The following is a 25,613-nucleotide window of genomic DNA, read 5'->3' on the forward strand; positions in this document are numbered from 1 at the left end:
CTTACATACATTAAAAAAGGCCACGACTGAACAAGGAGGAAAATCTCCAAGTGGCTCCAAGTCTCTAAAATTAAACCAAGAATAGTCTCGTGCTATAAACATTGTACTCACTGTTCTCATTAAGTTAGAATAATATTAAATCAAACAAATTAATAATCATGTTAAAAAATAGACTGTTGCACTTTTTTGTGTTGTCAATAAGCTTGTTTATATTGTTCCTATTGATGTGTGTGCAGCATTGTGTGCAATATTTGTATGCTTATAACTACCTCTGAGCTTAGAGGGGGTCGTGAGTCTCTGGTGTTGCTATTTTGGGGGCCGCGGGCTGAAAAGTTTGAGAACCCCTGGGTTAGGGTATAGTTTAAACCAATGTTTCTCAACCACGTTCTTGGAGGACCACCAGCTCTGCACATTTTCCATGTCTCTTTGACCAAACCCACCTGATTCAGATCATCAGCTCATTAGTATAGACTGAAAAACCTGTAATAAGTGTGACAAAGGAGACATGCAGTGATGATGGGCTTCCAGAAACATGGTTGAGAAACATTGCTTTAAACAGTAGAAAATAATATTTAAGCCTACTGAATATTGCCAGAACATGGAAACAAAGGTGTGTGTTTGTGAGATCAAAAGTTTGTCATGTTGACTGATGAAAGGAATCTATTCATATAATTAATCCTACAGTTTCCAGTAAGCATGTTATGCATACACTGTACAATTGTGAAAATAGATGGATTTTGTACCTGTTGGAGTCTATACATTTGTCTCACTTTGTCTGTGTTTCAACAGCAGAACAGAACGCAGAGTTCCTGGACTGGAAGAACACACACACACACACACACACACACACACACACACACACACACACACACACACACACACACAAATACAGACAACATCACTATCTTACATCAAGGAAATAAATTCACAGGTGTCTGAATGAGAGTTATGTTTAGTTTTTTTTTTTTTTTTAGAGAGAGAGGTGGGTTCAAGCATGCGAGGGAGGTGTGTGTTTTGTGTCTTTGTCAGTGCATTTCAAGTGTTTGCAGTTTGGTGAGTTTTCAGTCACTCTCAGACCAAACTGCACAGCTTATCACACACAGGTAAGAACTTCAGTTGTTTTTTAGAGCACACACTGCAACAGAGAAATGCACAGCCCTCCGCATTTATTCATATTTGTCATTTGTGTGTATACAGAACAGTCAAAATGGGTCCTTTTGTAAATGTCCTCACAGAGATAACAATGACTGCATACATAAGAGGAGCTCACTAATGCAGCTTTTACGGTCTTGTTGTAAAATGTAAAATCTCTTCAGTGAGTGTTGGAGAGCTTTTGTTTGAGTGGGTTTGGATTATGTAGCAGGGGTTCTTCCTGACTGTGATCAATGACAATTCAACAAAATAAGCAATGAAGATGGTTTCACTATTCTGGGAAGTGAGGAGGACATCCTGCCATTATGTTTGGACTTAACCGATACATGTGTGATGTGCTTTTTGATCCTGCAACAATTTTAGCTAATCTTGTGAGGGCCAGAAATGTTATCACAACTATAGAGAAACATGTTGCAAACTGACATTTGACGTGTGTTCAGGTGTCACAATTTGAAAGGCACATGAATCAGCCAAAATCATGCTTTGCTTATGTCAACAGTCGAGGGTTAAGTTTAGTAATATAAGTAATATCCTAGTCTTACCTGTGTACCTTCGTTGACGAAGTTGCAAGATCAATGCCACTACATTGATCAGTACTACATACTGTCTGTATGTCAAAATCGTACAAGCTATGGTCTAAAATCTATAATTATATTGAGTTTACTTGAGTAATCATCGCGCGTCACCGCTGTCTTTTGGAGCATGCGCACAACGCCGACCACAAAGCCAGTGGATGGATGACATGCGTGATGGTTAAATTGTTACAGCAACAACACTGGGGCAAGTCGGGGTAAAGTGTTTACACGGTATTTAATCAAATGAATTATTGATTTAGTCCGACTAAGATTGTTTACGGTGACCGTTGCTATTTAAATCATGGGCTAATTAACTTCGCTGAAATATGTAGGAGGATAGTTTCATTTCATCTTAATGTAATTTATGTTGGTATTTCACTTTTGAATACATAATAAAGCATGTGCCAAAAAACAAACCTTCAAACATTTACTTTTTATTCTTGTATTTGTGTTTGTCGTGGCATTCTTCCTCGCTATTGTCCTTATGTTTTTAATTTATTTTTTAGCTGTTTAACTGCACCACTTTAGTGATAAAGAACAAACACGTGTCCACTAAATGCAGTTAAGGGAAATTAATTTCCAAACGTGCATGAAGAAAACATTTACACAATACGTTTTATTGTATGACTGACAGCACCAGAGATTTTGTTCTGGATGGCATCCTACGCAACAACGCGCAGTACAAAAATGCAGTTGTGCAACATTTTTTTATTTTATGTGAATGCATCTCTTGAGAGTAAAGGGTGATAGCAGCACCTGTTTGTGCCAAAACAAAGCTGTTCTTGAATGAGGTACTGCCACAAGTACATAAAATATTATATAATTATCTAGATAATTATATCTAGAAAATAACTAGAGGAGAGATAATGATTACTTGGGAGTGCTGCATAATATCTCTTTTAAATCTCTTTTATATATCTTGTATTTCTAATGTAGGTTTGTCTGTGGAAGAGGATCCCACAATGTCCAGTGGTACAAGCATGCATAAACAATATAACAAACATTTTTGCATGTAAAAATATACTAAAAGAGAGTTTTCTCTCATTTTTATAGATGTCAACAGGAAGGCCGTGTTACAGGCGACAAAAGTTCGAAAAAATTTAAAACAAGATGGTTGTTGGATTAAGAAATCTCAAGAGGTTCTGGAGACTCAGTCAGATGAAAAACCATGGTAAATGCACACCTACACTGTCATCTGCTGGATGAGAGTGGTAGTCTCAACCAAACAATGGTCTTGTTTCCTTGAACACTAAGTTTGGTCAGTGTTAACATCATTGTCTCTTTCCTTCAAACGCTCAATTTATCTAACATTTTCCTGCTTATTCTTTACCAGGAAACCAATAAAACTAGTAAACCCTGTGAATGAGTCACCACCTGAGAGCAGTCCAGTTTCTTCCTCCATCATGCCATGTGCACAGAGTAGTTCAGATTCATCCACACCCCCTCGAAACTCTTACGTCACCTCAACTTTGAGGAAATTTGAGTGAGCGCTGTTTTATTGTTTGGTCTGCAATTACTGCATTCAGTGATTCTGCATTCAATGCAGGTTTTGATGCATTAACTCCAACAATCTGTGCTTCTTTAGGCCTGAAAACACACCAGCCAAAAGTGGATCATATCTGGCTAAAAGGTTAGGTACATTTGTCTATACTGAGTAGGGCCTTGTATCCTATATTTGTTTTAAAATAGAAGTTGGAAATGCAACAACTGAAGCAGAAATCTGATGTTCTTGCATTCTTTACTGACTACACCAGCATTTAATATTTCATGAGGTGTAGAGGTAAATGCTTCATATTTTTTTCTGAATGTTTTACAGTCCACATACTGTGCTTAAGGATGCAAAGAGAGCACATGTAGATGAAACATCCATAGTCAAACCCACAGAAGAACCACTCAAGACACCAGCAGGTACACCTGTGAAAGGCATAGTGGAGAAACCTGTGGTCAAACCTACAGAGGAAGCACTAAAGACATCCACAGACTCTCCCAAAAAAGATGTAGTGGAGAAACTGGTAGTCAAACCATCAGAGGAGGCACTGAAGACATCTACAGACACTCCTAAAAAGGATGTAGTGGAAAAACCATTAGTCAAAACTACAGAAGAACCATCGAAGACACTTGCAGATGCTCCCGTGAAAGGCATAGTGGAGAAACCTGTTGTCAAACCTACAGAGGAAGCATTGAAGACATTTACAGATACACCTAAAAAGGATGTAATGGAGAAATCTACAAAAGGACCACTGAACAAACCTGCAGTCGCTCCTAAAAAGTATGTATTGGAGAAAACAGTTGACAAACCTTCAGGTGAAACACTGAAGACACCTGCAAATACTCCTGTGAAAGGCATAGTGGAAAAACCTGTGGTCAAACCATTAGAAGAAGCAGTGAAGATTTCTACAGACACTCCTAAAAAGGATGCAGAGCATAAACCATTGGTAAAAACAGCAGAAGAGCCACTGAGGACATCTATAGATACTCATAAAAAGGATGCAGTGGAGAAACAGGTAGAAAGACCTTTAGAGGAAGCACTGAAGACACCTGCAGATGCTTCTGTTAAAGGCATAGTGGAAAAACCTGTGGTTAAACCATTGGCAGAAGCACTGAAGACATCTACAGACTCTCCTAAAAAGGATGTAGTGGAGAAACCATTAGTCAAAACTGCAGAAGAACCATTGAAGACACCTGCAGATGCTCCTGTGAAAGGCATAGTAGAGAAGATCAAACCTTTAGAGGAAGCACTGAAGACGACTACAGAAACACCTAAAAAGGATGTAGAGGAGAAATCCACAAACAAACCTGCCATTGAACCACAGAACACACAAGTAAAAAGTGTAGTGGAAAAACCAGTAGTCAAATCTTCAGGAGAAACATTGCAGACATCTAAAGAATCTCCTATAAAAGACACAGTGGAGCAATCTACGTGCAAAAATGCAAAAGAGCCATTGAAAACAACTGCTGATACTTCTAAAAAGGAAATAATTGAGAACCCAGTAGTCAAACCTGTAGACAAACCATTAACACCAGCAGATGTTCAAAAAATAGATGTACTACAGAAACCTGTAGTCAAGCCTGTTGAAGCACCACTGAAGACACAAATAGATATGCAGAAGAATGGTGTCGTAGAGAAACCAATAGTCAAACCTATAGAAAAACTAGCGAAGGCGCCTGAAAACACTGAAGGTGAAACAGGGAAGGCAATTGCAGATAAAGCTTCAGCAGATCAAGGACAATTCAGAGAAGAGATGCCTCTGACAACAGACAAAACTCTAGTCAAAAATCAGTCTAAACCATCAGGTAGTTTGCCCACAGAGAATAAAGAAGATGGTATAGTTGAACAAGTAACAACAGCTCACGCACCTGTAGCACAAGCTCAACTCAAACCAAGACAAGCAGAAAACCTGCCTACAAATGATTACAGGACTCCTCTGAAAGCTCCAACTGCAGATTCATCAGCTAAAGCAAATGAAGATCCTCTAGTGGCAGCAGAGAAAAACAGGCTGAACAAAGAATCTGCACTGAAGTAAGTCAGTCATTTATAAAACAGCTTCATTTTTATTTTAACCGTTCAATGTATGTATACTTAAAATATGCGTGAAATCAAATTTCACAGTATTTATTTTACTAGAGCACATTGTTATTGTTTAAGTGAATAATTAATCCTCGCAAGTTAATCCACTAAAGAAAAAAAAAGTTTTGGTAATCTTCAATTAAAATTTGAACGTTTGTTTTTGCGATTGGAGTGGCAGTGCTTCTCTGTTGATGTCAGTTCAACGGCTTCAGCCACAATATTCTTAACCTCACCCAGGCCCGGATTAAGAATTCAGAGACGTCTGGGCACAATGTCTTGTAGGCCCCCTACCTGGCCGCACCACTATAGTTGAATTGAAAAATAAGATTAATAAAAATATTTTTAAATAAAATTAATGTATAATGTATTGCCCGCATTAAAAAAGACTGTATATACAAGTACATATATATTTTAGTCTACAAAGGTTTAACTTATTTTTAAAGCATTTAAAGCACACTTTGAAAAAAGAAAATACTAATACATACTATTACTTGTGAAAATTAATGGATTTTTATAAACTTTTTAAAGTTCACAAAAGCAGGACTAACATTTATATTTAAGGGTACTTTTAAAATTAAATCTTACAAACTTACAATGCATATGATTTGGATATAACACCCCTCCAATCAAGTTCTATGAATTTGAGTCTTCGTTAATACACACACTTATTAATGGTTCCTACTTGTCTTCCTTGTGATGAAGAGTAGGCAAAATCTGATATGTAGTGTGGAAAAAAAAGAACGTGTTCATCAGATGCTGGATTCGAACCGGGTTCATGACCAATTGACCGGCCCCTGGGCCTGTGCCCATAATGCCCATTGGTTAATCCGGACCTGACCACACCCATCCAACTATCAGTTTGTGTTGGACTATTTAATCAATACCATGCGTGTTCTTTAATAAAAGTTAGAAGAGGGTTTTGTTCGATGTTTAACATATTACCAATTTATTGTATACAAATAAATAATTTGATTCACAGAATTCTGTTATCCTCAATGCAATGCAAAAGTTACATTTAGAAAGTGCGCACAGTTTTCATTTCCACTTATATAGGCAGCTATATTAACATAAGGTTTCCTTAAATTCATCACTTGTCAATCATTTTCCAGTCCTCTATTGGCCACACACATACATACTTCTTCTTTTCTGCAAAACTTCTCTGCATACATGAACTTGAATAGCACTTGCATATAGGGCGAGCTGCCTTTGGTATACACCAGATATGGTATATACTAGAAGATTCAGTTCTTCCAGAGCTCAAGTTAATTTTAGACAAGCTTTATCTACTTCTGCATGAATGCTTCCTTAGTATGCAAAACATCTCACACTCAAGAAGTTCAGTTAATATATCACATTTAAGAAAAAATTCCTTTTTCACAACATTTACGATGACAGAATGATGCACAAAAAAGAAAGTCCCGCCCTCTACTCAATATTCCATTTCAGTTGGTAGTCTCAGCAACATCAAATCTGAAATTCACCATTTATGTTATCCAGACAGCACCTATTCAAGTGAGATCTAAAGAATCAGAAAGAGGAATGACAAATGATTACACTGTTAACAATTTCCTGTAGGATCTACAGTAAATAACTGGCAGCAGTTCGCCTACAATTTTCTGTAAGTTGAATTACAGTAACAAAATACTGGATTTTTACCATTTGTGTTGCTGTATATGTATTTGGAGTATTGTATGTCTTTATTGTGAAATATACACAAATTTTCACAATGCAACTTTAAAATGCAGTATAACTGCATAACTGTCCTACAGTAAAATACAGTTCATATTATAGTTAAATGCTGTGCAATTTACAAAAATCGTTAACACAGTGTATGATTTGGCCAGCATTTTCTATCAGAGTATGTGTCATAGTATTTTCCTTTACTCATTTTTAAAGCAGTAACATTTCAAGTATTTCATCCTTGGAATCATGACATTAACACGGTATAGTTTATTAGTATAAACCAGTACACAAAGCATCACCAGCGCTGTAAAATCACTGTACAGTAAGTTTGACCTGTCCTACTTAAATCTGCATATATTTTTACCCTTGTTAGTAGAGTGTCATTTTTAATGAGGTCTTCTGTGTGTTTCTTTGCAGTGTGAAAGGTAAAACCATGTGTTCATTCTGCAAGCTGCCCTTAAATGGAAATGTGAAAATCAGCATCAACATTCCTGACATTCGCTGCCATCCAGATTGTCTAAAGGTTTATTTCTTCAAATCTCTTCTTCATCTGTACTCAGTCAGGATTAGAAGCCAGTGTCTCATGCTTTCTCAAAAATGTTTTAAATCCTTTGTCTCTGTATTTACACCTGCTGAAAGATCAAACAAGGTAAAAAAAAAACCTATTAAATGCATTTTTTTTGTTATGTTATGCAAAAATCACTTTTAAAAGTGTTGAGACACACTTATGTGGTAACAGCGTGTGAATATAGCCAGCCTCTGATTGTACAAATTCATTAATTATTATTCTCGCAATCACACTTGATAAAAACAGTGTGCATAAACACTTTGACATTCTCCTGTTATTTGTATTGTCAGACAGGGAAAGCCCCATCCATTAGTGACAATCCCTCATTAGCATAGACACACCAGAGTAAGTCATCTTGAATTAGCTGCTATGTAAACCCATATGCAATTTTAGCTCAGCCCTCTTTGAAAAATAGAGTTGGGAACACATTTCATTTGAATTTAAAGCAACAGTCACCAAAATAACACAATTTAGATTAAATTCCAAAAGGGGCAGTTTCAAAGAGTTATAAAACATTAATTAAATTTTTTTTTTTGCGCTGAAACTAGAAAGTGCTGAAAGTAGAGACTTATAATAAGTCTTACAAAAAGGGGCAAAATAGATCCCTTTAAAGGGTTAAGGCTGGTTTATACTCGACGTGTTTGTTAGTTTTCTTGAATGCGCATGGCGACTGTTACAGAATTACAGATCTATGTTTTTCCACCATTTATAGGTTTTACACTAATGAATTTTTTACAATTTTAAAGTGTTTTTCAAGCCTTTGTTGGTGATAATGGTCAGGAATGCTGGACCATTATTGGCGTTTTAGCATATCAGTAGAGGACACAAACTAGCCATACAGTAATATTTGAATTGAGAAGTGGGCTAAATCTAAAAAAACATCAGTATTTTTTTAGTAAGTGTACTTTTTTTTTTGGCTTTTATTCTTTCCATAACAAAAAATATATTTGTAGAGCAACCCATGTTCTCTTGCCATTGATGAATATATTATATTAATAAACTATTATAGGTATAACTGTCTGAGATAAGAACAAAAGCAAATCATACAATAAAGTTTGATAATCATTAAAATAATTTAGAAAAATGCTAAAAACAATTAGATTATTAAAAAAAAATGATATTAATGATTTGACGTAGTTGCGGAAACTTCCAGATACTTGTTAATTCGTTTGATTTTACGGTGTGTTTCTTTTGACCGCCTCCTGTTGTTTTAAAGATTATCACAATGGTGAACACATCAAGTATAAAAGCCTCATCCATTTTTTGAGGCGGATGTCTCCAATGCGATGCCAGGCGAAATTATACATAAGCCTTTACTTTACCTAGAAATTAAAATTCTGCTAATTACTCATTTTTCCAATACTCGGAGACAAACAAAGTCCAATACACCTTTGTTTAATATGTCAATATAACACTTGTGTGTCACACTGCTGACTCTTATGACAATACTTTGTACTGCCAGTAGTAGACAGTCACCCTGACCTGACACAGAAGAAAGAGCAAAGCGGAACAAAGTAGACAAAAGAAGGACATCCACCACATAAAACATATGCTGTAGTAATTGGTGGTTCATACCACTGTGGCAACTCCTGATAAATCAGGGTCTAAGCCAAAGGACAGTAAGTGAGCAAAATTGTTCTTAGAGCTTAGTTTGATTAGTTTAACCACTGAAGTAATTTAATCAATCACTGCTAATTGTTTTTGAGAGACAGGTGAATTTGTATCCAAAACATTTCATTTATATATTTAAAGGATTTGTTCCATTTTTTTTTTATCTAGTAAAAGGGTCAGCTTTAAGTGGACTACATCAACATTCAGCTAGCATTAGTGTTTCTGCAAAAATGTAATGTATTACTAAATCATGTTCACGAGTCGCAATAAAGGTTCACCCAAAAGTTGGTAGTTCATTATGCTGTGCAACCCCTGATAAATTAGGTACAAAGCCAAAGGATAGTGAGTGAGTTCACCCAAAAGTGAAAGCATTCTCATTTACAATGTCTTTCTGAAGAACGTTAGAAAAAAAATCAGCTCTTGACATAAATAGTAGGAACAAAATCAAACCAATTTTGTGTGAACTATCCCTTTAATACCATGCTGAAATACGCAAGCAAGCCACACAATGCCTGCCAGTGAACAGTAGGTTTTACAGCCATGAAATCTCAGCTAATCTTTATTGAGATCTGAACCTCAAACTTATTCATCAACAGTCCAGATTCTTTACTGTTATGCAACAACCACCCTGGATTCTTTTTTGCAAATCAACATTTTTCATCAGTCTAAAAACATCCTCCTCTGTGCTCATACCACATTCATTTCTTAATAAATCAACAAAATCCAACTGTATTTTCCAGTCTATTTCACCACGTTTAGATATACATAAGATGTTATTACTTGTCAGTGTCATGCATTTGGAAGTGATCTGCTATTTTTTTGCTCAAAAATAAAAGTGAATCAGTTTCTAGTGTAGGTAAACTACATGTGGGTTGAGTGTAATTTTAATACACAAATTAAATCATTGGTTCCAGCAAATTGTCATACTTTGTCTCATGAGTTTTAGTAGAAAAAACTGAATGCACTTTGAAAGTTCACTTTGCCTCATTTATTTTTTACGTTGGAGGATCTGCACTCTTGCCTTATATAGCTTCACAGAGGCTGTTTTTTAAAATTTGGCGCATTCATCTAAAGAGAGAAAGTCATATACATTTGGCATGGCATGAGAGATTTAACATTTCTAGATAGAGCATCTCTTGTTTTTTTCTCTGAGCATCCACAGTGCATTGCAGTGCTCAGTAATGCTGTGTGTTTTTCCAGTGTAATGGCTGCAGCAGTCCTCTGGGGGATCTCTCTTTATCTATGTACCACCATGCTGGGAAAGTCCTCTGTGAAAAATGCTTTGATCAAATCTTCCAGCGCTGATGGCTCTTCCTCGATAGGACTTGTCAACATGATAACTGACACTACAGAGTCTGAAACTAAGTGTGCCTGAATTAAGCAATAAGGGATGGAAATATTTCTTTATTTACAGCACAGTAAAAAGTGATTAGTTTACTTAAACAAGTGAGTAAACTCGGAACTGTTCAGTTCACACATTTTATAATAATGCATATAGTTCATTTACCTGATAATTTGATGTCAACTCATTGCTTTTTACAGTGCAGCTACAAAACAAACAATTTTACATGTTGTTTATAGCGGCACTGGGTGTAATTTCGGACACAATTATTACTGATTCAAAAGATTTCCTTTGCAGCGCACTGATAAAATGTGTTTTTTTTGATGTTCATTTATATTTTTGTATTTTTGGTGAATTTTATGGTTTTATTGTCACAGCCTGAAAAAGTTGTCTCATACATTGCGTTTTAGGTGTTGTCAATATGCCAACTTAAATACTTTTAATAAATCAATATTGTGTGTTTCTGTGTCTTTGGAAAAATGTACATTAGAACCACCGTTTAATATAAAGTACATTTGATTACCCATCAGATCATCATTAAATAGGTTTATTGTACAGAACATGAGTATATCTATTTTAGTAAATTATCATTGTTGATTATACCTACTGACTAAATTCCCTGGTTTATTACAGTAATTCTCTTTCTTATCAACATATTTGTCATCTTTCTTACTAATAACTATTTTTCTTGTATTTCCAAATCAACATTTTTCGACCTTAAATAATGTCTCTAAAATTATATGAATGGATCACTTAGATTAATTTTGTTGCTTCGGCTCCTGAAATCACGCTTGTATTTTAGAATGAGAGATCCGTACACACAGACCTGCTGGCGGAACCATGGGCATATATAGAATTGTATGGAAACACATTTCTACCAGGTAAGAAAAAAGTCAATTATGCTTTAAAAGGTCAAAGTTATGACTTTCATCATCTACATTTTGCCATATTAAAAAAAAAAATTAAAGCAAAATCACAAATTTTATCTTTTAAGTTTGAAGATAATTGTCGTAATTTTACATAGTTTTATCTCATAATTTAGATTTTTGAATTCATATTATAGACTTTTTAAGCCACACTTTTTACTTTTTAAATAATAATTCAGATTTTTTTTTTCTCGTAATTCAAACAAAAAATAATGAAAATACAAGATAAAATCACATTTTAAACCATAATTTAAACTTTTTTTAGTCACAATTTTACATTTTTGTCTTGAAATTTGGACTTCATTTCAACTTTTCATAACATAATTTCAACTTTTTAAGTCATAATTTTGACTCAATTTAAATTTAAATGTGGTTATTTGGTCTTTTTTTATCTTGTAATTATGACAAACAACATTAATCTTGCGATTTTGACTTTTTAAGCCATAATTTCAGTAATTTATTTTGTAAATTAAACTTTTTAAACTTCTAATTTTGAGTCAAATTGACAAAATAAAAGTCATGATTTTTATTTTATCTCATAATTATGACTAAAATTGTCTACTTTTATCTTGTAGTTGACATTTTAAGTCATTATTTCAACTTTTTATCTCATATTTTTAACTCATAATTTAGATTTTTTTAATTAACAGTTTTCACATATAAATCAGAATTTATAAAGTTAAAACTGTCAAGTTGATCAAGTTGTAGTAACAATTTCAACTTTTTATCTCATAATTGAAAATTTTTAATTCACAATTTTCAGATTAACATAAGAATTTTTAAAGTTGATCATAATAATCATAATCTAGATTAATCACAATCTCGCCATTTTAACTTTCTTCAGCCACAATTTTCACTTTTCATCTCTTCATTTTACTCAGAATTTTACTTTTTAAAAATCATAATTTTCACTTTTTATTTTGTAATTTTGACCTTTTCCCAACTTTTCAGTCATAAATTCAACATTTTAACTCATAATTTAAAAATTACAAAAAAAAATCAAAATCATACTTTTGACTGTCTTATCTTCAAATTTATCTTGTAATTTTGACTGGCATCATTTTGAATTTTCATAATTTTAATTTAGCATCATAATTTCAAGGTTTTAATCTATTTTAAAGTAGAAATTATGAGATAAAAAGTAAAACAAATATTATAGTTAACAAATCATACTTTTTACTTTTTTAATCTAGTAATTTTTGTCATCATTTTGACAATTTATAACAGTTTTAAACCAACAATTTCAAAGTTTTCAATCCAGCAATTTTGACATTTCAATACAATTTTTATGTTTTAAGTCATAATTATTATTTTTTTTTAAGTATAAATAAGAACTAAGTCATAAGTCATAATTTTGTACTTAAAATTGTATTTATTTATTTACTTACCTACTGGAAATGGCATTCCACAAAAATTGCCTATGAGCAGAACAGTGTGATCTGCTTTATTACCAACAGGTAATTGCGCTTCTCAAGCACAAAGGGAGCCACATGAGAAAGTTACATAGTGTTGCTTTTTTTTTTTTTGGAAAAAACTGACGACGCTGAGCATCAGGCCTTCATTAAAAGAAATTAAAGTTTATTGCATGAGTTGCAAAGAAGTCAACACAGATTTTATGTAAACTCACTTTAGTTTCAATTCTACATTCGTATTAATCACATACAGTTATTCACAAGAGTACTCTAGAAATAACTTTTAGTTGTCTAAAACGAGTCAGAACAATAAAAAATGATTAGTTGTTTTGACCGAGCACCATCATTGATCAGGTTCAGCATACTGCTAAAGTTAGTCAAAATATACAACAAAACCACTCACAAACTTACAATCACACACAGGAGGACCAACATTAGTGTCTGTAAATAATGAGTTCTCTGTGTCTCACACAATGCAAACCTACATCTGACAACAATCACACTCTCTCAAAAAGACGTGTAGTGTGTGTGGGTGTGTCTAAAAAAGAAAGAGAGTGGAGAAAAGCTAAAATCCTGGCAAACTGCAAGGCATTAATATGACCAAGAAGCACAATGAATACAATCATTAAAATGAATAAATGGCCATGAGAGCGGTCTAATAAAGACACAGCGAGAGGAAACGAGTGAAGAAATACAGAAGCAAGATTCCACTCCGCCAGAGATCTACGCTACAGTCTTTTATGTGTTGTGCTTTAACAAATTTATTTGCATCTATTGATCAGTGTTTTTGTGTGTGTTCAGTTTGTGGTCCTTTGGTTTGTGAATACAGTGGTTTGTGTGTGTTTGTTCTCTGTAAGCTAGAACTCTGCAGGGGCTTCATGGAGCTCGTTTGCGTTTCCTCACCGGCCGCAGTGAAGACACTGAAACCGCAGCAGCAGGAAAGCAGGCGTAGAAACTGAACCTAGCAACGGATTCCCTTCCTTCCTAGAAACCGCAGAATAGCGTAGTTGTAGGTGGTGGCGACCATGTAAACGAACTAGAGAACAAAAGTGGATGAGAAAGGAAGACATGTCTGATCAAATACTATTAGTCTCACTGTACAATAAACAAGGCATGTGATTCTAATAATAGCACAACATTTCTACTACTATTCGCCCTCCTGTGAATTTCCTCCTTTTTTCTATTTCAAATATTTCCCAAATGATGTTTAACAGAGTAAGGATTTTTTTTCACAGTATTTACTACAATATTTTTTCTTTTGGAAAAAGTCTTATTTGTTTAATTTCGTCTAGAATAAAAGCAGTTTTTACTTAAAAAAAAAACAAAAAAAAAAAACATTGTAGGGTTAATATTGGGGCTGGGCTGATAAAAGATATTATATTGAATCGGGATAAAATTGATGTCAATAACGTCAATAATAAAATAATAAGCTCTCGACTTTTTTACTCTATATTGATTGATGAGCCAATCACACAGTCGAAAAATGTGCAACAATGGGAATTTAAAAGTGTGTTGATACTAGTGATGTACCACATTTTTGGCCACTGAAAATTTATTGGCTGAAAATTACGTTATGCCACTTCATTTATATTTATATATATATATATATATATATATATATATATATATATATATATATATATATATATATATATATATATATACACATATACATACTGTTTAAGTCAGAATTACTAGCCCCCTTTGATTTTTAAAAAAATTATTACCCCCTTTAAGCTATAATTTTTTCGATACAGAACAACCCATCATTATACAATAACTTGCCTCATTCCCCTAACCTGCTTACTTAACCTAATTAACCAAGTTAAGCCTTTAAATGTCACTTTAAGCTGTATAGATGTGTCTTGAAAAATATCGAGTACAATATTATTTACAGCCATCATGGCAAAGATTAAATAAATCAGTTATTAGAGATCAGTTATTAAAACTGTTATGTTTAGAAATGTGTTTAAAAAAATATTTTATCGGTTAAACAGAAAATAGGGAAAAAAATAAACAGGGGTCTAATAATTCAGGGGGGGGGGGGGTATTTGTAAACAAATTTACAAAACATTCAAAACAATGATGTATCAGATACTGTAATAATTGGTAACTAGACAAAACATCTAATTTTTCCATCTTATAAAGATCTGATGCAAAGAGACTCTGAAATTGGGAACATCATAACTATGGAAAAAGCCGTTTGTGTCTGAGACCACAAGGGCAATTCCATTTTTATTTACAATGTTGATGTTTGGATGAATCTCACTGTGTATCTCCTCAGTGAGACAGAGGAACCCTGGCTGCTCCTAATGAGCTGTGCTGACAGTGAGCGCTCTGTGATTCTCTTTACATAAAGCCTGAGAAATGACTGCTGCCAAATATACAGGAAAAGGGAGTAGAGACACTGGGGATCTGCCATTAGCAGAGAGGTCAGTTTCTGATCATAAACTAAACATCCCTCTGCTGCACTTCCCTTATCAACTTCATGCTGTTTGACAGCTCTGACCTCTGACCTCAGAAAATACCAGTGGGCTTATTTACCCAAGTCAGTCAACAGGCAAAAAAACAAAAAAAAAAACAAATACAAATAAATTTGTTAATATAATAAGAAATAAATGTACATTGTTAGTAAATACTTTTTGTGCAAATACCCACTCACCATTCTCAACTGTTAAGATGGACACTTTTGTAGTTGTTATATGTAGACTGGGAATACTACATACATTATTTTCTTTTATTGATTAAAATGATAATAAATGTATTATTCCAATAAATATTTTTTATTTATTTAATGTAGAAATTGTGTAAAAATAAAATAGTAATCGTTTACATGCTATTCATATACATCAGGTAAACAAACAAAAAATATAATATAATATAATATAATATAATATAATATAATATAATATAATATAATATAATATAATATAATATAATATAATATAAAAATTCATTCATATAAAATAATATAACATAACATAAAAAATTAAATAATATAATAAAATATACATTAATGTAATCTAATATACAGTAATACAATAAAATACAATACAAATTAATATAATATAACGTAATATAAAATAAAACAAAAATTTATTTATATAACATAACATAACATAACATAACATAACATAACATAACATAACATAACATAACATAACATAACATAACATAACAATATAATATAAAATAATAAAATAAAATATAATATAATATAATATAAATTAATATCATCTAATTTACAGTAATATAATATAATATAATATAATATAATATAATATAATATAATATAATATAATACGATATGATATAACATAACATAACATAACATAACATGACATGACATGACATAACATAACAACATAATATAAAATAGTAAAATAAAATATAATATGATATAATATAATATAAATTAATATCATCTAATTTACAGTAATATAATATAATATAATATAATATAATATAATATAATATAATATAATATAATACGATATGATATAACATAACATAACATGACATGACATGACATGACATGACATAACAACATAATATAAAATAGTAAAATAAAATATAATATAATATAATATAAATTAATATCATCTAATATAATATAATATAATATAATATAATATAATATAATATAATATAATATAATATAATATAATATAATATAATATAATATAATACAATATGATATAACATAACATAACATGACATGACATGACATGACATGACATGACATAACATAACAACATAATATAAAGTAATAAAATATAATATAATATAAATTAATATCATCTAATTTACAGTAATATAATATAATATAATAAGATCTAATATAATATAATATAATATAATACAATACAATATGATATAACATAACATAACATAACATAACATAACATAACATAACATGACATGACATGACATAACAACATAATATAAAATAATAAAATAAAATATAACATAATATAATATAAATTAATATCATCTAATTTACAATAATATAATATAATATAATATAATATAATATAATATAATATAATATAATATAATATAATATAATATAATACAATACAATATGAAATAACATAACATAACATAACATGACATGACATGACAAATAAAATATAATATAATATAAATTAATATAATCTAATTTACAGTAATATAATATAATATAATATAATAAGATCTAATATAATATAATATAATATAATATAATATAATATAATATAATACAATACAATATGATATAACATAACATAACATAACATAACATAACATAACATAACATGATATGACATGACAACAACATAATATAATAAAATTTAATATAAAATAACATAATATAACATAATATAATATAAAATAATAAAATATAATAATATACAGTAATATAGTATAATAAATATGTGACCCTGAACCACAAACCTCTTATGCTCCATTTTTGACCATAACAAAAATTACATTGTATAGGTCAAAATTATTAAGATATAAAAATTTTTTTTTTTCATTTCAGATGTAAGATATAAAGATCATTTTCCATAAACACATTTTGTGAATTCCCTACTGTAAATATATAAAAACACAATATTTGATTAGTGATTTAGAAAAATCTAAAATAAATAAATTAAAATAAATACATTTGTTATAAACTTTTTTTTCAAAATCATAATCCATCATCCAGTTAACAGCAGTCTTGAGGTTTTGCCCATGACTGTGAACAACGGGGTCTTGCAGTCAAAATAATTGAGAACTGCTGTTTTACAGTAAATAAAGCTGACTTATTATGACTGTTGGCAGATGTAGAAAGCGAGCTCACTAACCAGGGCAAGAAGGGTGATTCCTGCTCCAGCGAAAGCACAGATGTAAAGGTCATAGGTCACGTGGAACTGCAAACATAAAAAGAAAAATAAGTGATGCGTCCTCTTGAAATCTGAGTGTATGTATGTTTGTTTTCACTTTTTGAACATCTAACCTCTGGTGCTTTGCATATGTTGGCCAGTGCATTTCCACAAACAACCCCTGGCATGGCATTCCAGGAAAGAAATCCTGCGCAGAACAATATAACACAGACATGACGATTCCCCGCAAGCATTTTTTGTTTTTAAAAGATGTCTAATAGACGTCTAAACATAGTCATTTCAGCTAAAACGAGGCTAAATTTGGGCTGTCAGTGAAAATCTAATAGAATTCTAAGAATAGGCCAAAACTAGACTAGTCATCAAATAAACAGAAATGAATGACTACACATATTAAGTCTGTCGAATCTGTCTACTAGATGACTAGTCTAGTTTTGGGCTATTCTAAGATGTCTATTTTCACTGACAGCCCACATTTAGCCTTGTTTTAGCCAAGCTGTCTATGTTTAGCTGTCTATTAAATGCCTATTAAACAAAAAATTGTTTGCTGGGTTGTAAAACACACATACACACATTGATGTGTGAGCGCTGACGTACCATACATGCGTGCATCCATGCAGACCCTGGATTGCTGGTTGAACAAGGTGGTCTCTGACAGGACGTTAACAGTGTGACAGGAGCTTTTCATATTAATGAAGAAGAGCACAGGAACAGCCGTGAAGCCGAACACAATCAGCCAGATCAGAGCGAGCACGTACGTCAGGATTATAAACTGCACAAGAGAAACAGCCAATCACATAGTTTTAATAACTCGTTTCTAACTCAGTTATTTTATCTTTGCCATGATGACAGTAAATAATATTTGACTAGATATTTTTCAAGACACTTCTATACAGCTTAAAGTGACATTTAAAGGCTTAACTAGGTTAATTAGGTGAACTAGGCAGGTTGGAATAATTAGGCAAGTTATTGTATAACGATGGTTTGTTCTGTAAACTATCCAAAAAATATATAGCTTAAAGGGCCTAATAATTTTGACCTTAAAATGTTTTTTAAAAAAAAAAAAACTGCTTTTATTCTAGCTGAAATAAAGCAAATAAGACGTTCTCCAGAAGAAAAAATATTATCAGACATACTGTGAAATTTTCCTTGCTCTGTTAAACATCATTTGGGAAACATTAAAAATCAAAAATCAAAGGGGGGCTAATAATTCTGACTTCAATTGTATGTGTGAAATAAGGTTCAGTAACATTTCTATAAATAATAATAAAAAAACCTATGGGTATTCTATGGGTACAAAGATTTTAAATTATAATGAATTATTATTTTGGGGCTGCACTGTGGTCCTTAAGCATTTTACAATTTATATTGATTTTTCACCAAATGACCACTGTTCAAAATATGCTTGACAAAATTTTGGATTATACACAATGGCATTTTAATGACTGTTACCTGTAAATCATGGTTTTGACAAGTATGATATTATGGTAGTAATTTAATTTAGACAGAATTTGTAAAAGCAGAATACATTTAAAGCTTTAAAGACACTCATTTTTGCCTTGGAGATAAATAGGAAAATAAAATAGACATTTTTAAAAGTGCTGACTAAAGCAGCTGATCATGGCTTGCCAGGGAATTTACTAGCCATGAGTGTGTAGCTGGAGAATATTTCAGCAGTCCTACAATTTCTGACTAATGATTTTCCAGATTGATGTCGATTTATATTTCAAGAGTTCATACTTAGCTGATGATTGTTTATAAAGCTTGTTTGGCATGCTGTCCCAAGAGAGAGCCATGAGCTCATAAGATCCTCGAGCCCAGGGCTCCCTCCAGTTTGCAAGGCGAAAGGGAAGTTTGAGCTCAGGTAGATCTCGAGAACTCCCCTGCTGTAGTAGCTAATGAACAGATAGTAGTAATTGGTCTTAAGAGATAACCAATTACTCGGAGCATGTCTATGATGACTAATTTGGATTATTCAATTAACTTAGGTTGCATGTTTTTTGACGGTGGGAGGAAACCGGACAACTTGGGGGAAACCCACTTGAGCACTGGGAGATTGTGTAAACTCTGCACAGAAACGTCGGCTGGCTTGGTAAGGACTAGAACCAGTGACGTTCTTGCTGTGAGGCAACAGTGGTAACCACTGGGCCACCATGCCACCCATCTAGGAAAGGAGGATAAGTAGGAGTGGAACGAGGGATTCTTCAAAACGAAGATGGCTGTTATATGGAACTTGGGGTACTTACAGTGGCTTAGGAATTGTCTGATTGGTGAATCATACATTGAATAATACAGGGCCGGCTACAAGCAATCATAAGCATGTGATCCTCTTGAAATTAGTTTATAAATAAACTTCACTTAAATGTATTCATTTTAAGTATTGTTATTATTTGCATCAATATTTTGTATTTTTTCCTTAAATTATCAAGTAAGACATTTTGATCAGACTTATTTTTTTTTGTTCCTCGTTTTAAAAAATCTATTGGTATAGTAAACAAGCTTTTATGTTCAAGGGTCCAATAGATTGGAATAATTTACCTGCTAACATTCGATCCATTACATTAATTCAGGTGTTTAAGCAAACTTTGCTGTACTTGTTTTTTCCTGAGAAAGTTGTTATTTATGTGGTGATTTGATCACTGATCTGAACATCATTTTTGCACTATGTATATGCATGTATGTATACTATTTCCCCTTTTGTTAATGTTTCTTTTTGTTGGATGTTCAATAACTTATGTTTTGTTTTTATTATGTGTTTGTGATTAATTGTACCCCTTGAAAATGAGAAAAAAGGGTTTATCCTAATGAATAAATATCAAATATCAATGTGAAAAATCTTTTCAAAAATTATTTTACAAAAATTAAAGGTCATTTTATTTTATTAATGATTAATAATTAAAATGAATTGAATAATTATTTCAATAGTGCCTTTGTTATTGTTCATATAATATATATGTGTCTAAAATCACCTTCCTCATTTTTAGATCTGCAATTTACATTTGGCATTTTTCATACTCTAAAATGGCATTATTAAAATGATGCACATGAACAGTAAATAATAATAATAAAAACGTGCACACATGCAAACTCACAGTGAGACTTATGCAGCGCCCGAACTGTGTGCTCCTGAACTCCCCGAACGTCTGCTTTACTGCACTGGTGGTGTAAAAACCTTCAGCCAGCAGCAGCAGTCCATAGAGGAAGAAGAAGGAGGCCAGACCGTAGATCACATACTGGAAATACTTTATACTGAAACACAAAATGTGGACACAATGAGACATAAACAAAATAGATCCTCAAGTCAATTATTTCAAACCACTATTTACATCAGGGGTTCTCAAACTCGGTCCTGGTGTCTGGTGTCCTGCAGATTTTAGCTCCAACTTGCCTCAACACACCTGCAAGTATATGTTTCTAGAGAGCTTAGTAAGAGCTTGATTAGGAGTGTCTGATTGGAGTTGGAGCTAAAATCAGCAGGACACCGGACCTCCAGGACTCGGATTGAGATCCCCTGATTTACATAGTACTTATACAATGAACATTGTGCCAAACTAGCTTTAAAGGCATGAACATGCAATCATTGTAAATCAAGTTCAAAACATCAAGCACATTTAAACAGCAAAGTGTAACAGAATCATTCTTTTTTTATTCAGCTTAGTCCCTTATTTATCAGGCATCGCCACAGCAGAATGAACCGCCAACTATTCCAATACTTGTTTTATTATAGCGGCTGCCCCTCCAGCTGCAACCCAGCAGTGAAAAATACACTCTCACATTCACACATGCACTCATACACCAAAGCCAATTTTGTTTACTCAATTCACCCGTCTTTGCACTGTGGTGGAAATCAAAGTGTAACAGAACCAATTACTTAAAAAATAAAGCAAATCCAAAAAGCTAACAAGACAATGTCATTGTTCAGCTCAATTAATTAGTCAAGAGAAGGAGAGCCATTCAACAACTTCAGTGCCATCAAATCGGTGATTTTACTAAGGGACAGGCAACTTTGGTCCTGGAGGGTCGATGTGCTGAAGAGTTGTGCTTCAACTCTAATCAAACACAGCTAATCAATGTTTTCAAGATCACTAGAAAACTTTAGGCTGGTGTGTTTAGTGGAGCTGGACCTCCAAGTTGTCCATCTCTGCTCTAACTGTTAAAAAAAAGTTAAGGACTCACAAGTCTGCCATGACAGTGAAGTCCTGGACGTCCCTTGCGAAGTGGAGCTCTACAAAGGTGTGTGTATGAGTGAGTGCCTCATGGCCAGCCCCGCAGAAGAGCCCCACGCCGGCGTAGCAGAGCAGGGTGGCCACCAAGCTGGTGTAGGGCACAGCGCCCAGGCAGCGGATGCAGCAGTCATAGCAACCTGTAGGTGAGTAATAGATCAACACACACACTGCACATGCAGCACACACTATACACACACACATCTATACACTCACACACTCCTTATGCTAACATAATCACCAAGAACGAGCGTGCACACTTAGGAGAGTTAGTTGGCCTACTGTTAGTCAAGGACACACACACGTAACGCAGTTTTATGTAATCAATGTATCATGGGATCACAAATGAAGAAGCCAAATGCAAACAAAATGAACCCAGGCAATCACCAAGCATTGCTTGCAATCCCCAACCACAAAAAAAAAACACAAAACCTCAACGTAAATGTAGCAATGCACTACAAAACATTAACAGGCAGATCAACTGCATCGATAAGACATTAATTAGTAAAGCAACTTAACCAAAGGAAGCCAAACAAGCGAAGGAAGGCTCGGCTGTGGACTTCTGCTTTCTCCGGCATGTGAGAGAAGATGACGGGTCTCAGGTCACCTAGAGCTTTACACAACCACGGCTGTTTCACTGGAAACATTGACACTGCTGAGTCGAACCCACGCAGACGCTCGTTCGCTCCAGAGAGGCTGCTGTGCAAATTGAGGGAGGTAATTTGGCTTTCTTTCTTCAGATACACTCCAGTGTCCACCTCAAGGAAGAAAAAAACGCATCGCTTAAGCTGCTCCTCTCCCTCCCTCGCTTCTTTCTCTCCTTCTTTCCCTCTCTCTCTATGCTGAGCAGCCTGGTGTCAGGGTGAGGTTTGGGGTGTGTGTGTGTGTGTGTGTGTGAGTGTGCGTCTTCATGTGTGTTTGAGGTTTTGTGGTCAGAAGAAGAAGCACTTGTGATGGGCATAATGGCTTTTGTTCTAACAACAAAAACTATCTTTATGAACAAACAAGACACACACACTCAGCAGCGGAGTGCGTCACTGAGTTTCCACCCATAGCGGCACAGACAGACACACACTGACACTGGGGTTACAATTGGGATCATGGCAGGTCATCCTGTTTTATACACTGTAAATGATTTTTGTAAATTGCACCGTGTTTAACTGTAATATGAACTGTATTTTACAGTTATGCAGTATGTTACTTTATTTTAAAGTTGCATTGTGGAAATTACTTTATATTTTACAGTAAATGTATGCAAGATGAATGATGCTGTAAATTTAAATACGGTATTTTTGCTGTAACTGATTTACAGTAAGTTACAGGTAAACTGCTGCCAGTAATTTACTGTAGATTCTACAGGAAATTAAATAACAGTGTACTCTATTCCTACTTCTAACTCATCCTCTAAATAATAGCTAAGCCTGACACTTACAATAATTTGATTATAATAGGAACAAAGCACATTGCACTTTAACTTACAGTGCTCAGCATAATTGAGTACACCCCATTTTGAAAAGGAATATTTGTATCCATTTCTCAGTGAATATAGGCAATATTTTTTTGATTTTAAACAAAACAGATTTATTAAACAGGTATATTTATTAAAATCCTTGTTTGGTCACCAAACATATTTACAAATTGAAAGATAATACAATAAAATTCAAGCAAAATATTGCAAAAAAAACTAATTTAAAATTACATTCTACAAAATTTCAACAATTTTTTTCCATTTTTTGCTTCTCTTGACATTTCCTCTTTTTAAAAATGTGTATTTAATATTGTTTTATAGCATATAAATTTGGATGTACTTGTTTTTGGACTGTTTAAGCTGTTTTGTTAGATAAGCTCCAGATTTGGTTTCAGTACTGCTGATCTAATGTATATGCACAAATATAATATTATATGTTTTTTGGGTTCTCCAAGGAACTTTAAGTGAATAGATGTTCAAAGAACAGTTTAATTTTTCTGCATATTTCTATTGAAAATTTAAAAAAACATTCCCTTGTGGGATGAAAAGGTTTCATAGATGTTAAAGGTTCCGTATGGAACCACTGATGCTGGAGTTGGACTTGCAATACAAATACTAATTCATTGATTATATTTAATTTCATAATGTTGCATTTATTGTGTTACTAGCATTTCTTAAAATCTACTAACAATTTCTGAATTAAAATAGCAATAGCACTTTTTTTTTCAAACAGACTTTCGTGTCAGAAAATGTTTTTTTTTTTTTTTATTCAAATCAAAGTCAGTATCGACTAACTACTGGCACTTTTTGTAATTAAATGATTGCACTCGGCTTTGGTTTAACATGATGGCACATAAATAAAAACATTACAATTTTTAGAGTCCCCAGTTCTGGGGTGAAAAAAAAACATTTGCTTATTCTAAAATGTGATCTGCAGACAGCTAAAAAGCTCAACTAAACGGCAAAAAAAGAGAAGCCTTCAAAAATAATGCAATGCATGCACGCATTTAAGAATGCATGAACCCTTCACATGACTATCGCAAACATTTGCCCATTTTTAGAGCGACACTGGGCCGTACAGGAGTCATACACACATAAGAGAATATTTGACCTAGAGACCTGGTGTGACCTTTGGCCGGAGTCTCCTGAGGTTACTGCTCTTCACATCCACACCTCTGAGGCGTTGTGGCAACTGTCCTAGCCAATCAACAGCGGAGGCAGCTGCTTAATCAATCAAAACAACTTATTCAATTAATTAGGAGGCAATAAATACATCTACTCTATAAATACAGGAATGATGCTTCTAAGCTTCTGACCAATCAGATGCCACCTTGCACTGCATACAAATAAAGAGAGGATAAAAACATTTGCATACATTTTTAGAAAAACAACAGACACATCAATTATTAAAAATGATGCAAGTAAGCAAAATGATGGAGTAATGTAAATGATAGTGGTGGTTAATTGGTTGATGTGAGTTCAGGTGAACTTACCCATGTGAGTATGTGTGTGCGTATCGCGCTCAGTCTCTCTGATGTGCTGTGTAGTTTAATCTCCCTCGATGCTTTTATGATTCTCACCCACACTTTTGTCCCTGGAACAATAAACAAACCCCTCTGCTCTCCCTCACAAACACACACACGCACACACACTGGGGCAGATCTTAAAGACGCAGCGTCCTCTTTCACTGCCATGATAAATAAAGAGTGAGTGTGTTTGTGTGTGTCAGTGCAATGAACCCTAAATGTTCCCATGCATGATAAAATGAACACAAGGGCCAAAACACTCATGAACAGATGCTAGTAGCTCTAACTTCTGGCTTATTCATTAGTTTTTGTACATAAACACACGCACACAGAGGAAGAGAGGGTTGTGTTTTCATGTTTTATGGGGACTTTCATTGGACGTAATTATTTTATACTATACACACAGTATATTCTGTCCTCCTACTCCCTAAACCCAACCTTCACAGAAAATAATCTGAAATTACACTTTCAAAATACTATACAAAAATAATTATGTTTTTCTCATGCATGGACCAAAATAATATGACCAAAAATGTCCCTACGTGGTCAAAAATTACTGGTAATATACTTGAGGACACACACACTTAGCTTTAAGGAAACTTACCGTAAAATATTACATGTATTTTATTGTCTTTATTTTATAGCTAAATAAAAAAGTCCCCCGTTTTCATTTTTGTTCAGTTTTAGTTCA

General features: G+C 33.4%; 2 protein-coding genes across 7 annotated transcripts; one reads left to right on the forward strand and one right to left on the reverse strand.

Annotated features, from left to right (window-relative positions):
- The first annotated feature begins 1,063 nt into the window (after positions 1 to 1,063).
- si:dkey-125i10.3 lies at positions 1,064 to 10,959 on the forward strand. The gene is made up of 8 exons (XM_690952.9): positions 1,064 to 1,103; positions 2,664 to 2,699; positions 2,781 to 2,898; positions 3,061 to 3,210; positions 3,313 to 3,357; positions 3,544 to 5,247; positions 7,396 to 7,501; positions 10,358 to 10,959. The coding sequence occupies exons 2-8, from the start codon at positions 2,690 to 2,692 to the stop codon at positions 10,460 to 10,462; spliced, it is 2,238 nt and encodes a 745-aa protein (XP_696044.4). The 5' UTR covers positions 1,064 to 1,103; positions 2,664 to 2,689; the 3' UTR covers positions 10,463 to 10,959.
- A 2,023-nt stretch (positions 10,960 to 12,982) lies between these two features.
- Positions 12,983 to 25,196, reverse strand: plp1b (proteolipid protein 1b). 6 transcript variants are annotated; one of them, XM_073949942.1, is made up of 9 exons: positions 24,890 to 24,980; positions 24,516 to 24,620; positions 22,536 to 22,627; positions 21,882 to 22,068; positions 20,798 to 20,954; positions 18,303 to 18,477; positions 17,822 to 17,895; positions 17,670 to 17,735; positions 12,983 to 13,873 (listed from the first exon to the last, which is right to left on the reverse strand). In XM_073949942.1, the coding sequence occupies exons 3-9, from the start codon at positions 22,573 to 22,575 to the stop codon at positions 13,799 to 13,801; spliced, it is 774 nt and encodes a 257-aa protein (XP_073806043.1). In that variant the 5' UTR covers positions 22,576 to 22,627; positions 24,516 to 24,620; positions 24,890 to 24,980; the 3' UTR covers positions 12,983 to 13,798.
- Positions 25,197 to 25,613: the final 417 nt, after the last annotated feature.

The sequence above is a fragment of the Danio rerio genome, chromosome 5 (genome assembly GCF_049306965.1).
Source record: "Danio rerio strain Tuebingen ecotype United States chromosome 5, GRCz12tu, whole genome shotgun sequence".
Classification (NCBI taxonomy): Eukaryota; Metazoa; Chordata; class Actinopteri; order Cypriniformes; family Danionidae; genus Danio; species Danio rerio.